Raw genomic sequence first — 10194 nt, forward strand, 5'->3', positions numbered from 1 at the left:
ACTGAACCTCAAAAGGGGACATACCGGTGGATGACCCACTCAGTTGGTTGTGGGCGATTTCAGCCCACACCAGCTTCCGACTCCAGGCACCCGGATTGGATGAGACCATACAGCGCAAGTATTTCTCCAGTTCCTGGTTCACACGTTCCGTCTGTCCATTACTCTCGGGATGATAGCCTGAAGAAAGACTGACAGATGTTTCAAACAAGGACCAAAATGCACACCAATACTTGGACATGAATTGGGGGCCTCTATCAGAGACAATGTCACTTGGGATGCCATGGTAACGCACCACCTCCCGGACCACCACATCGGCGGTTTCCTTCGCTGAAGGCAGCTTAGGTAAAGGGACAAAGTGGGCAGCTTTAGAGAACCGGTCCACGATTACAAAAATCACAGTGTTGCCATCAGAAGGTGGTAGGCCTGTGATGAAATCCATCGAAATGTGGGACCATGGTCGATATGGGACCGGCAGGGGGTGAAGCAGGCCTGCCGGGGCTTGGTTCCCTGACTTCTGTGTAGCACAGACTGTACATGCGTGGACATATTCCTCAATGTCGCTTCTCATGCGCGGCCACCAAAAGTGGCGGCTAACTAGCTCTACCGTGCGGGCAGTCCCCGGATGCCCCGTCACTGGTGAGTCATGCCCCCACTGTAGAACATCAGAGCGGGCGTTGAGTGGGACATACAGATGGCCCAGGGGTACTCCACCAGGACCCGGATCCTCCTCTTGCGCACGCCGGATGGCGTCCTCCAGGGCAAGCGTCACCTGTCCCACCACACAGCTGGGGGGAATGATGCACTCGGGGACAGGGTCAGTAACATCAATGTCATACTGTCGTGATAAGGCATCAGCCTTGGCGTTCTTGGTTCCGGGGCGAAACGTGATGATAAACCTGAATCGGGTGAAAAACAGAGCCCACCTGGCTTGTCGGGGGTTCAGGCGTTTGGCTCCACGGATGTACTGGAGGTTTTTATGATCCGTGATGACAGTGAATGGGTGGCGTGCTCCTTCTAGCCAGTGTCTCCATTCCTCAAGCGCCCGTAGGATGGCCAACAGCTCCCTGTCACCGGCGTCGTAGTTCCTTTCAGCGTCACTGAGCTTGCGAGAGAAAAAGGCACACGGGTGAGTCTTATTGTCCATACCTGACTTCTGGGAAAGCACGGCTCCAACTCCAGAACCGGACGCGTCCACCTCCAATACAAACGGTAGGGTAGGGTCAGGATGCCTCAGCAGGGGAGCCGACGTGAACTGAGCCTTGAGGTGCTCGAATGCCGCTTGTGCCTCTGGGGTCCATCTGAGTTTGGTCGGTGCTCCACGGGTCACTGCTGTGATGGGTGCTACAATGGAGCTGAAACCTCGGATGAAACGACGATAGAAGTTAGCAAATCCCACAAAACGTTGTACCTGTTTGAGAGTGGTAGGAACCGGCCAGTCCAGTACTGCTTGCACCCTGGATTGGTCCATGATCACACCGTCAGGGGAGATGACATACCCCAAAAAGGAGGTGCGTGTAACATGGAACTCACACTTCTCTAGTTTGACAAACAGCTGATTGTCCAGTAACCGCTGTAGGACCTGCCGGACGTGCTGACGATGTTCTGTAAGGGACTTGGAGAAGATGAGCACATCATCGAGGTAAACAAACACACTGCGGTTGAGGAAGTCTCTGAGCACGTCGTTTAAAAAGGCTTGGAACACAGCGGGTGCATTAGTCAGACCAAACGGCATCACATAGTATTCATAATGTCCACTAGGGGTGCTAAATGCAGTCTTCCACTCATCATTCTCTCTGATGCGGACCAAATGGTAAGCGTTCCGCAGGTCTAGTTTGGTGAACACTGTAGCTCCTCCAAGGAGGTCAAAAGCAGAAGACATGAGTGGCAACGGATATTTGTTTTTCACTGTGATGTTGTTCAGTGCTCGGTAGTCTATGCATGGTCGTAGACCACCATCTTTCTTGGGTACAAAGAAGAATCCTGCTGACACGGGTGAGGTCGAGGGCTTAATAAGCCCATTGGTAAGGGACTCACTAATGTAATCCTCCATGGCCTGAGTCTCTGGGACGGAGAGAGGGTACAGTCGTCCCCGGGGGGGAATAGTGTTAGGCAACAGGTCAATGGCACAGTCATAAGATCTGTGAGGGGGTAGTTCTGTAGCTCTAGTCTTACTAAACACTTCAGCTAAGTCATGATACTCGGCAGGGACTGAAGTGAGCTCAGGAGATGAACAGGCAGCGGAACACTCCATCACAGGTGTAAAATGATTGGCTGAAACACACTCTGAGCTCCATGACAAAATTGCCCCAGTGGACCAATTGATTAGGGGGTTGTGCTTCTGGAGCCAGGGAAACCCTAGTACCACCATGTCATGGTGGGATTCGACTAAAGCCAAAGAGATAGTCTCTTTATGTGAACCAATCTGTAGCGATAAGGGGCGCGTCATGTAGTTGATCTTACCGGAGCCTAGGGGTCGTCCGTCGAGTGCCTGTATTCTCACAGGATTGGGAAGAGCCATGACCGGTAGACCGAGGCGTGTGACCAGAGCAGAGTTCATCAGATTCTCCTCTGAACCGGAATCGATCAGCACAGTGATTGGGATGTTCTCAGGGTTCTCTGGGGTCCAGGTGAGTTGAGCACTCAGGGATAGGCGCTTAGCTGGGTTGGGGGACTGAGATCGGACCAAACTGCTCACTAAGCTGTCCCCTTCCCCTAATGAGCGTTTTCGTTTCCCTGCAGCTGGGGGCATCGGTCTCTGTAATGACCAGCCTCACCGCAGTAAAGACAGCATCTCTCTCTGCGGCGACGCTCTCTTTCAGCAGGTGTGATGCGGTACCTGCCTATCTCCATAGCCTCCGCTTGAGTGGGCTGAGCAGCGGGAGCTGACGCGCTCTGTGGCGAACACACTTGGGGCTGTGCGGAGTTGGGAAGCCTGCGCTCACGCCTCCTTTCGCGTATGCGCTGATCGAGGCAGATAGAGGTGGTAATGAGCTCATCTAAAGTGGCACCCCACTCCCGACTAGCCAAATCATCTTTGACCGCCTCAGACAGGCCGTTATAAAAAGTGGTCAAAAGTGCTTCATTGTTCCATTTACTCTCAGCTGCCAAGGTGCGGAATTCTATAGCATACTCAGAAACGGCTCTGGCCCCTTGGCGGAGCGTGCTGATGCGGCGTGCTGCTTCTCTGCCACTCACAGGATGGTTGAAAACCTGGCGTAGTGCTTTAGAGAACTCTGCTGCATTAGCACAAAGTGGGGAACTAGCCTCCCACAGGGCAGTAGCCCACACTAGAGCTTTACCTGAGAGCAGAGAAATCATAAAAGCGACCTTAGCTCTTTCTGAGGGGAACTGATCTGGCTGCATAACAAAAAACAGGTCACATTGAGTCAAAAATCCCTGACAGGTCTCTGGGATGCCATCATACCGCTCCGGTTTCTGAAGGAATGTCTTGCCGCCTGGGGGGTTCTGTTGATGCATTTGCTGTGTTATCCAGGTCTGGATCTGCTGGATTGAGGATCCTTGGGTCTTCAAAGCTCCGAGCACTTGGGATAGGCTGATGTCCGCTCCTTCAGCGCCTGTTAAACTCATGTTGAGGATTCGAGCCTACTGTCACGATGCTAACTTAAGAGTACTGAGTTTAAGTACAGGACGCTGAGCATAGGAGCCAAAAACAAACTTGCTTTAATCCAAAAGAAGGTCCCACAAAGGGTAACAAAGGTACAGGAGTCTCCTAGAAACATATGAGGCTCGAATGCATGGCAAAACACAGACACCTCTTAAATACAGGTGCATGCAATCAGCAACCAACAGGTGAACCCACTTAGGGTGAGCCAAGCCCAAATCAGTCCACAAAATCCAAGTACGGTGCACTCTGCCGCCATCTGCTGGACATCTTGGGACACTATGGCGCAGTGCTGACACAGGGTGTGTGTTGTTCAGGGTGTGTATCTGTTGTGCAGGGTGTGTGTTGTTCAGGGTGTGTATCTGTTGTGCAGGGTGTGTGTTGTTCAGGGTGTGTATCTGTTGTGCAGGGTGTGTGTTGTTCAGGGTGTGTATCTGTTGTGCAGGGAGTGTGTCTGTTGTGCAGGGTGTGTGTTGTGTAAGGAGTGTGTCTGTTAGGGTGTGTGTTGTTCAGGGTGTGTATCTGTTGTGCAGGGTGTGTGTTGTGTAGGGAGTGTGTCTGTTAGGGTGTGTGTTGTTCAGGGTGTGTATCTGTTGTGCAGGGTGTGTGTTGTGCAGGGAGTGTGTCTGTTAGGGTGTGTGTGTTGTTCAGGGTGTGTATCTGTTGTGCAGGGTGTGTGTTGTGTAGGGAGTGTGTCTGTTAGGGTGTGTGTTGTTCAGGGTGTGTGTTGTGTAGGATGTGTGTTGTTCAGGGTGTGTGTTGTGTAGGGAGTGTGTCTGTTAGGGTGTGTGTCTGTTGTTCAGGGTGTGTATCTGTTGTGCAGGGTGTGTGTTGTGTAGGGAGTGTGTCTGTTAGGGTGTGTGTTGTGCAGGGAGTGTGTCTGTTAGGGTGTGTGTGTGTTGTTCTGACTGTGCTCCTTCCTGATCTGCTGCTGTCACGCATGCCTCATCATAAGACTTGTGGACACACAGCACGCAGCAAGGCTGTTCTCCATGTTTATCATGTGGGTGGATTCAGGCCAGAGGCGGCTGACATGCTGTGTGTGTGTGTGTGTGTGTGTGTGTGTGTGTGTGTGTGGTTGTGTGTGTGTGTGTGTGTGTGTGTGTGTGTGTGTGTGGGGGGGGGGGGGTAGATGTTATGATACGCTGAGGGGGAGTTCTGTACATGGTGAGTTCTGCTCCTGGAGAAGGATCATCAGTGAACAAGGCTGTAAAGAGCGGGGCCCTTGTCATGAGACCCCCCCTACAAACGAGGGCAGAGCAATAAAAACATGAATACAATAAACAATAAAAAGCTGGTGTCTGATTGTCTGTTGTGCAGGGTGTGTGTCTATTAGAGTGTATCTTTTGTGCAGGGTGTGTGTCTATTAGAGTGTATCTTTTGTGCAGGGTGTCTGTTGTGCAGGGTGTGTGTCTATTAGAGTGTATCTTTTGTGCAGGGTGTCTGTTGTGCAGGGTGTGTGTCTATTAGAGTGCGTGTGTGTTGTGCAGGGTGTGTGTCTATTAGAGTGCGTGTGTGTTGTGCAGGGTGTGTGTCTATTAGAGTGCGTGTGTGTTGTGCAGGGTGTGTGTCTATTAGAGTGCGTGTGTGTTGTGCAGGGTGTGTGTCTATTAGAGTGTGTGTGTGTTGTGCAGGGTGTGTGTCTATTAGAGTGTGTGTGTGTTGTGCAGGGTGTGTGTCTATTAGAGTGTGTGTGTGTTGGCAGGGTGTGTGTCTATTAGAGTGCGTGTGTGTTGTGCAGGGTGTGTGTCTATTAGAGTGCGTGTGTGTTGTGCAGGGTATGTGTCTATGTGTGTGTGTCTAGGTGGCACCATAGCGGACAGGATAAAGGATGAAGTTGGGCCTTTTAAAGACACAGCAAACAACATATTATAACAGATGATGACATACAGAACTGCAATAAGAGCTTTTCATATACATGTTCATTCTTAGATGTTTGTACACTGCTACATATGTGCACAAGGACAAGTCATTACATTCTCAGCTATTCATCCATGGTTGTTTTATGTGTATGTGAAACGACACAGAGTCACGCTGTTCCCATGGATTTTAAGTTACAGAGTCAAACTTTTTTTTTCTCATCGTCAAGGCAACCTGCGATAGGGATGACAGAGACACACACATCACACACACATACATCAAACACACACAGACACACACGCACATCAAACAAACACACATCACACACACATACATCAAACACACACACACACACACACAAACACACACGTACATACATGTACATCACACACACATACATCACACACTCACACACACACACACACACACACATACACACACACACACACACACACAAAGGGGCACCGTCACACTCATGTAATCCAAATAATATTAAAGGACATGGCCAACATTTTGTGAAATACGCTTGTTTTCCATCTTCCCTGGGGTTAGACAAGCAGTGTGAAGCATTCTCAACTCTGTCTGGCAATATGGCGTGGCGAGACCTGGACCGATTAGCCTAGCTTAGCGGCATTCACTGGTACCAGGTTAGACCGATTAGCCTACTTTCCAAATGTCACGAAATAACCCCCCAATACAACTCCAGAACTATTCTGTTTAGAGTTTTTAATGTGTGTATTTACCACGTTGAGTGGTATAAGTTGAAAATGCTTCACACTGCTTGTCTAACCCCAGGGAAGATGGAAAACAAGCGTCTTTCCCAAAATGTTGGCCCATGTCCTTTAACTTCCAATAAATATATAATTACTTGTCATGAGACCCCCCCGAGCCCTCCACACCCCCCCTAAAGCCTGCGGTAAACTTGCCGTTTAACAACATGCACTACACGCGTAGACAAGCACATCTTTTTTGCCGTGCACTCATTTCTGAGGAACTGCACAGTCCAACCGCAGCTCCAACGGAATGTAGGCGACACGCGGCGGCCATCTTTTGCACGCGCGCTGTACATACGCGACGGAGAAGTACTGCACGTATAACGGTTCATCAATGCACATAATTCCGTACGCTCTTGTTGTAGTTAAACCCAAGGTCATGATTCATGGGTCAGAGGTCGTGGCTGTGTCTGACAGGGTTATGAGCACAGTAAACACACAGTAAAGGGCAGAGGAAGGTCCATAAAAGGTCAACGTGTTGAAGTTCCAAGTGTTCCCGCTCTGCCTCGTGTAGTTGAGTCCCCCTCCGCACCGCCAGGGGGAGCTGTTCATGAAACCCCCGTGATCCTGGAGTCTGCAGGTCCAGTGTTCTCCAGTCTGAAGACCAGTCTGTAGACAGCAGTCAGTCTGGACTCAACTGAGGCGGCCGTGACCACAACACCGCCCGGCTCCCCGGGTTAGGGTGTTGTAGTCAATGTGGGTCATCTGAAGGTCATCTGAAGGTCATCTGGAGGTCATCTGGAGGTCATCTGAAGGTCATCTCAGTCGAGCTCAGTGACGTTGCGGGCGAGCCCCAGGTTGCTGCAGACGTTCCTGAGGCTGAAGCAGCAGATGATCTCGCAGAAGGTCTTCCTCATCTCCTGGCTGCGGAAGGCGTAGATCAGCGGGTCGACCACGGAGTTGCACATGATGAGGATCAGGTACATGTTGAAGTGGGACATGAAGCAGAAGCAGTAGAGGTTCTTGGGGCAGGAGATCATGAGGATGAGGTGGAGGAAGAACGGCGCCCAGCACACCACGAAGATCCCCAGCAGGATGGTGAGCGTGATGGCGCCCTTCATGCTGGCGCGCTGGTGGACGGAGCTGGATCCGGGCAGCGCTGCGATGCGCTTGACGTGGGAACGCGCCAGCAGGAACATGTGGCTGTAGAGGGACGCCATCAGCACCAGCATGGCGAAGAACATGGACACCAGGCACACGATGACGGGCGTGGAGTCCGAGTACACGATGAAGATGATGCCGCAGCTGGTGCAGAAGGTCCAGATGGCGGCGATGATGCCGGCGGTGCGGCGAAGCGTGACGATGTTGTGGTAGCGCAGGGCGTAGAAGATGGTCACGTAGCGGTCGACGGCGATGGCGAGCAGGCTGCACATGGACGCCACCACGGAGATGCAGATCATGGAGTCGAAGACGTTGTCCATGTGACGGATGAAGTGATCATCCACCACCAGCCATCTGGAGGGGGTTGGAAGAGCAGCCGATGTTAGACACTGTTAATCAACACTGTTGATGTTCAGACACTGTAAATCAACACTGTTAATGTTCAGACACTGTTAATCAACACTGTTAATGTTCAGACACTGTTAATCAACACTGTTGATGTTCAGACACTGTAAATCAACACTGTTGATGTTCAGACACTGAAAATAAACACTGTTAATGTTCAGACACTGTTAATCAACACTGTTGATGTTCAGACACTGTTAATCAACACTGTAAATGTTCAGACACTGTTAATCAACACTGTTAATGTTCAGACACTGTTAATCAACACTGTAAATGTTCAGACACTGTTAATCAACACTGTTAATGTTCAGACACTGTTAATCAACTCTGTTCATGTTCAGACACTGTAAATCAACACTGTTAATGTTAGACACTGTTAATTGTTAATCAGCACAGTTAATGTTCAACACTATTAATCAACTCTATTAATGTTAGACCCTGTTAATCAACTCTGTTCATGTTAAGACACTGTTAATCAACTCTGTTAATCGACCTCAGCCAACATGATTTAACCCCAGACCCAATATTCACGTTGAACCAACAGTGTTCCTACTTGTTGTTGAGGAAGTAGATGACCAGGGCCTCCCAGGCGTTGGACACGCTGACCAGCATGTCTGCCACGGCCAGGCTGCACACAAACAGGTACATGGGCGAGTGGAGGTTCTTGTTCTTCACGATGGCTATGATGACCAGGATGTTCTCCAGCAGGCTGATTATGCCCAGGATGAGGAACACCTGGAGAGGGAATCCCCCACCCCCCCAAAAAAACTTTATTGACACTGATCTGTGACATCATAGCTCAGCTGTCTCCTGATCATAGTAGGTTTGAGGGCAGGGGGCTTAGTGCCTTGCTCAGGGCACAATGGCAGGACATAGTGTGACCGCAGGTATTTCAGGCTCTGACCCACCCACCTCGACGGCTATGGTGAGCTGCTCGCATGCCTTGGGCTTGGCGAGTGAGGGCGGGGCCGCGGTGGCGTTGTCATAGTAGTCATAGAGAGAGCTGTGGTTGGTGAAGAGGGCCCAGAAGGGCGGGGTCAGGGTGGAGGAGCGGTTCATGTTGAGTAGGGGAGGGGCTTGACGTAGGCGATCTGATCACTGGCTCAGTGTCCTCAGCTGCATCCTGCTGGAGGGGGGAGGGGGGGGAGAGGGGGACAGGAAGCGTGATGATAACAGCATTTAAGTTAAGTTAATTGAGTCCATATTTGTATATTATAACATCAATTGTATTGTTCTAATGGGTAACACTATATATTGTTTGGTAACCATATAAATCACATTCCAACACATCTAGATCTGTTTCCTGTGTGTGCGTGTGTGTGCGTGTGTGTGCGTGTGTGTGTGTTATCAGTAGTGTAGTCATCTGAATCTGTCCTATCCGTCAGTGATGTCATTCCGGACCACTCTACCATTCTCCAATCAAATGCTTCCCCTCGTCTGGCTCAATGACTCAAATGATTGGTTATCAATTCAATTAAGTTCAGCTCAATTCAATTCAATTCAGTTCAATTCAATTCTGCAGCTTAAAAACAAAAACACTACAAACCCACACAAAAAACACATACAGTAACACATAACAAAAACACAGCACTATACACACAAAAACACCACACTATACACACAAAAACACATCGCACTATACACACAAAAACACATCGCACTATACACACAAAAACACATCGCACTATACACACAAAAACACATCGCACTATACACACAAAAACACATAACACTATACACACAAAAACACATCGCACTATACACACAAAAACACAACACTATACACACAAAAACACAACACTATACACACAAAAACACATAACAGTACACACACAAAAACACAACACTGTACACACAAAAACACAACACTATACACACAAAAACACAACACTATACACACAAAAACACATAACACTATACACACAAAAACACATAACACTATACACACAAAAACACATAACACTATACACACAAAACACATAACACTATACACACTAAAACACATAACACTATACACACAAAAACACATAACACTATACACACAAAAACACAACACTATACACACAAAAACACAGAACACTATCCACACAAAAACACAACACTATACACACTAAAACACATAACACTATACACACTAAAACACAGAACACTATCCACACTAAAACACATAACACTATACACACTAAAACACAACACTATACACACTAAAACATAACACTATACACACTAAAACACATAACACTATACACACAAAAACACAACACTATACACACAAAAACACAGAACACTATCCACACTAAAACACATAACACTATACACACAAAAACACATAACACTATACACACAAAAACACATAACACTATACACAAAAAAACACATAACACTATACACACAAAAACATATAACAGTACATACACAAAAAAACAACACTGC

The 10194-nt window shown here is 48.6% G+C and overlaps 1 protein-coding gene across 1 annotated transcript; it reads right to left on the reverse strand.

Annotated features, from left to right (window-relative positions):
- Window positions 1-7016: 7016 nt before the first annotated feature.
- LOC311326443 (melanocortin receptor 5-like) lies at window positions 7017-8820 on the reverse strand (the record flags this gene model as incomplete). The annotated part of the gene is made up of 3 exons (XM_084459336.1): window positions 7017-7710; window positions 8315-8496; window positions 8674-8820. The coding sequence occupies 3 exons, from the start codon at window positions 8818-8820 to the stop codon at window positions 7017-7019; spliced, it is 1023 nt and encodes a 340-aa protein (XP_084315462.1).
- Between the last annotated feature and the right edge of the window lie 1374 nt (window positions 8821-10194).

The sequence above is a fragment of the Borostomias antarcticus genome (assembly GCF_949987555.1).
Source record: "Borostomias antarcticus genome assembly, chromosome: 27".
Classification (NCBI taxonomy): domain Eukaryota; kingdom Metazoa; phylum Chordata; class Actinopteri; order Stomiiformes; family Stomiidae; genus Borostomias; species Borostomias antarcticus.